The 4,111-nt window shown below is 40.4% G+C and overlaps 1 protein-coding gene across 1 annotated transcript in view; it reads right to left on the minus strand.

The window, feature by feature from the left end:
* RFT1 (RFT1 homolog) overlaps positions 1 to 4,111 on the minus strand; it is a 40,862-nt gene that overhangs the window by 12,407 nt on the left and 24,344 nt on the right. Inside the window, exons 7-9 of the mRNA XM_003789493.3 lie at positions 3,630 to 3,680; positions 2,708 to 2,838; positions 1,247 to 1,391 (exon numbers count right to left, since the gene is read on the minus strand). Coding sequence (XP_003789541.1) covers positions 1,247 to 1,391; positions 2,708 to 2,838; positions 3,630 to 3,680 — 327 coding nt within the window. The remainder of the gene's footprint in view (positions 1 to 1,246; positions 1,392 to 2,707; positions 2,839 to 3,629; positions 3,681 to 4,111) is intronic.

Consider the following 4,111-nt stretch of genomic DNA (forward strand, 5'->3'; position numbering starts at 1 on the left):
GGCTATTTTTTTGTTGCAGTTTGGCTAGGGCTGGGTTTCAACCTGCCAGCCTTAGTATATGGGGCCAGTGCCTTACCCACTGAGCCACAGGCACTGCCCTTGGTTGTCATATTTATCTCTTCTATGATTAATTACTCTCCCAGGTGAACATCATAATAATGGAACAGCCCTAGCCTCATGGCAGCATCTTGTGATTGTTTTACATTAGAGGCTGTTCCTTAGTGATTGCTTTCTAAAGGAGCAGAACTGCTATGAAATAGTTGAGTTCCCAGTCTCTGCACATAAACTTGCTAATGCCTTCCTAATGAGGCCTCCCTGCAGTTGCCTGATGGAAATGCACTTCTCATAGCACTAGCTTCGGGGAGCTGCAAACCACTTCATTGGTTTCACAGCAGGTATTTCTCCAAATTTAATGACCGTTGCTCTAGTGTAAAAATTTGGCCCTTCTTCCCCTCATACCAAAAGTCTGGGCCCCATTATAGCGGAGACTATGACATGCCAGTGAACCTGTAAAATGGCATTTAATAAAGCCTTTTATATTGAGATGGGACAGCAGGAAGAAGTCTTCGGGGTTCTTGTCTAGTGACCTGAGAAATTAAAAACATCTTTGCTAAACCCAAGATGGAACACTGCAAATAGACTGCCAGCTTAGTTCAGGATGCCAGCCACCACATTTTGAAATTGGTAAAGTCCCCAAGGACTAACAACTACCACGAGAGCCTCAATGTCCTAGTGTTTTAAAATTAGATGCATTCAATACCTTTCTTCTTTAAAAACCAAGAGTCTCTGGATTAAATATAACATTTTATTTGCTGAGATCAATTTTATTCTCTGCAAATGGCTCTGGGTTATCCTTCAGAGGCTTTTATGCATCAGGCTGTGAGATTTATGTGGCATTTACTACCTTCAGATGTGTTTAGTACCAAGCAGAGACTCATTAGCGCCTGCCCTCTGCTCTCCTTCCTCACCCTAGAGGGAGCACAGGGAAGCACTCCGCAAAACACATTCTAGGCTTGAGAGGAAAGCCAGTGGCAAGAAGGAGTCATAACATCTCCAAGTGGGGTTGGGGAACTGATCACCGCCCCTGACTGCACCTGGAGCATCTGAACTTGAGTGAGGGGAAGAGTGCCCCAGCCGCTGCCACCAGACTCAGGTCGCAACTGTGTGTGCACTAATTCTTGATGTTTGTGACTCTTCTATTTCTGCTTGGAAATTAGAACAAGTCTGGCAAAATTTTTGTACGTACCTGATCCTGAGCTAAGCATCACTCCTCCATAGATATCCAGAGCCAGCTGAGAATAGGCAAAGCCAAAAACAGTGATGGTCAGGCCAGCCAGCAGGGCCAGCTTGAGCAGGAACTCCAAGACCATGGCAGCCACAGCAACGTCCTCCTGGAGCCAGGGCGAGAGAGAAGGAAGTCAGATGAGTCAGGAGCTGAGAAACCCTTCTTATCTGGCCTTCTCCCTTAGCTATTTCACAGCTCTCTCTTCCAGTTGGGTGGGGAGCATAACTGTTTCTCTGTGGCCTACATTTGTTTTTGTGTCAGCAAATGAAGGAAAAAGATAGTGCATATCTCTTTAGATGGCCAGGGGAAGGTTTAACTTTTCAACTCATTTAGGATAAATTGTTTCAAATACTGCTTAGGAAACACTTTGCCCTCTGATATTTATTCTTAAGTAGGTAGCAAGTTTTCAAATATGCTATCCAGCTCTGTCCTTCTGACAACTCAAATTCTGATGTTACTATCAATGCATTTAGGAAAATATTCCTAAATCTTTTTTTTTTTTTTCGAGACAGAGCCTCAAGCTATCCCCCTGGGTAGAGTGCTGTACCATCACAGCTCACAGCAACCTCCAACTCCTGGGCTCAAACGAGTCTCCTGCCTCTGCCTCCCAAGTAGCTGGGACCACAGGTGCCCGTCACAACACCTGGCTATTTATTTTGGTTGCAGCCATCATTGCTGTTTGGCGGGCCCGGGCTGGATTTGAACGCGCCACCTTAGGTGTATGTGGCTGGCGCCTTAGCCACTTGAGCCACAGGTGCCGAGCCAAATATTCCTAAATCTGACTGAGAACCATATTAGCTCATTTTGAGATATTGTGCATATACTGTATTTTTACAAAATATAAGACATGTAAGAGGCAGAGCTATTTTGCTTTTAATTCTAGAAAAAGTTTCTACAACCAAATACTCCTATATTAAAATCTTTTCTGGATTTAGCAACCAGAATATGGAGACTCCCATAGCTCAGGACAAGTCACAGTCTTAAGAAGCTTATGCAATTGGTGTGGTGGGTGAAATCCAATGATCACAATCTTTCCTCCCCCAGTAACAGAAAACCTGCTACAAAGCTTTGCTGCAACTTCTGCATCCTTTAGTTATTGAGAATCAGAGGATGGAGGAGGCAACCGCATTCTTAGGCCTAAGACGAGCCCATCGGAGGGCATCTGTGCTGCACAGGGACAGCTAGAGGGTTGTGAAAGGGCTGGGTCAAGAGAAAGGTCATGGAGAACGACAAGGGGTAAGAAGAAAGGACAGCCAAGAAAGGTGGGAGAGGCCATGATGGAGGAGTGAGCTCTGTTCTCTGCCATTACTCAAAATGAAAGAGAAGAATAAGAGGATAAGAATAAGAGAAGCTCCACATTCCTATCTGTCTGGTAATTAGAAGGAGAATTCACTTGAGAGATGACAGAAGAACCAAGACTACCTGTTTCTGAAGTTTGGCATCCTTTTCCCTCTCCAGCACTTTAGCAAAAAATATATAAAAACTCTCTTCTACTGGCTGGAAAATTAATCTGGCCACAAGGGAGCCAAGATTATTCACTATATCATATACACCTAAAAAAACAGGAAGAAACAATAATCATCCTGATTTACCTATTTTAATTTTCATAGCACTATTAGAATTATCTAATTCAATATTTTAATTAAAATTTATCTTGCGATAATTGTAGACACAAGCAGAAATATAATAAATAATAGAGAGATCCCATATACACTTTACCTAGTCTCTCCAAATGGTAACATCTTGTAAAAATACTATAGTTGGGATACTGACATTGATATAGGATGTTTTTATCACTAGCACTATTTTTTTTTTTTTTTTTTTTGCAGTTTTTGGCCAGGACTGGGTTTGAACCTGCCACCTCTGGTACATGGGGCTAGCACCTTATTCCTTTGAGCCACAGGCACCACCCTCACTAGCATTTTCTTATAAAACTCATTAATGCAAAGTTGATTTTTTTTCAATTTTTATTTCATTACTTTGGGATTATACAAACAAATATGTAAATATTAAAAGAGACCAACTGGTCACCCAAACATGGGGTGAATTCTTGTGGTTGTAATGATGAGCTCCCTCTTCTACTCTCCTGGCACCCACAGAAAATGAGCACCAGAAGCAGAGTAGAGGTCAGGGGTCTCAACAGAAAACCTGCTACCCAAGTAAGAGTAGAGGGCACAGTAGGACATTGTGTACATTTACAAAAACCTACAATTAAAAACCTTCAAGATCCATTATTTTTACAATCTTCAGGTTCATTAAATATATCAAACTAAAAAGAAATGTATTAGGAAGTGTCTATCAATAGTATTCACCTTTAAATAAAACACTAAGAATTTTACTTTACCTTGATCTCCAAAATTTAATACATTCAAAAATGTCATCACATATCGCTCACCTATAAATGGAAAAGCAAAATATTCAGCATTTGAAATGCATATTAATTTCTTATTTCCTTTTTCTTATCATCTATCAACACTTCCAGTTGAAGGATATTCTCAAAGGAGAAAATCAGATAATCAGTTAAAGACATATTACTTGTCCTAATGTTGATTTCAAGTAATCTCCTATTAACAGTTTGGAATGTGTTAAGGCCTTCAGTGACAGCAAACCTCCAAACCAGTTACATTAAAAACAGCAATGAAAAAAATTTTTTAAGTCTAAAAATAAATTTTTTTTAAAAGTATGTGGAGATTACAAGATGTTAATTATGAAAATAATTATCCCAAGTTATAAGAGATATCAGAAAATCTGAGTGTAAATTTTCTGTGAAATGAAATGCCCATGATATAGGCTTATCAAAATGTTCCTGCAGGGTGGAGAGAGCTC

The sequence above is a fragment of the Otolemur garnettii genome, unplaced genomic scaffold, assembly GCF_000181295.1.
Source record: "Otolemur garnettii isolate 467f Iridium unplaced genomic scaffold, OtoGar3 scaffold00032, whole genome shotgun sequence".
In the NCBI taxonomy this organism is placed as follows: domain Eukaryota; kingdom Metazoa; phylum Chordata; class Mammalia; order Primates; family Galagidae; genus Otolemur; species Otolemur garnettii.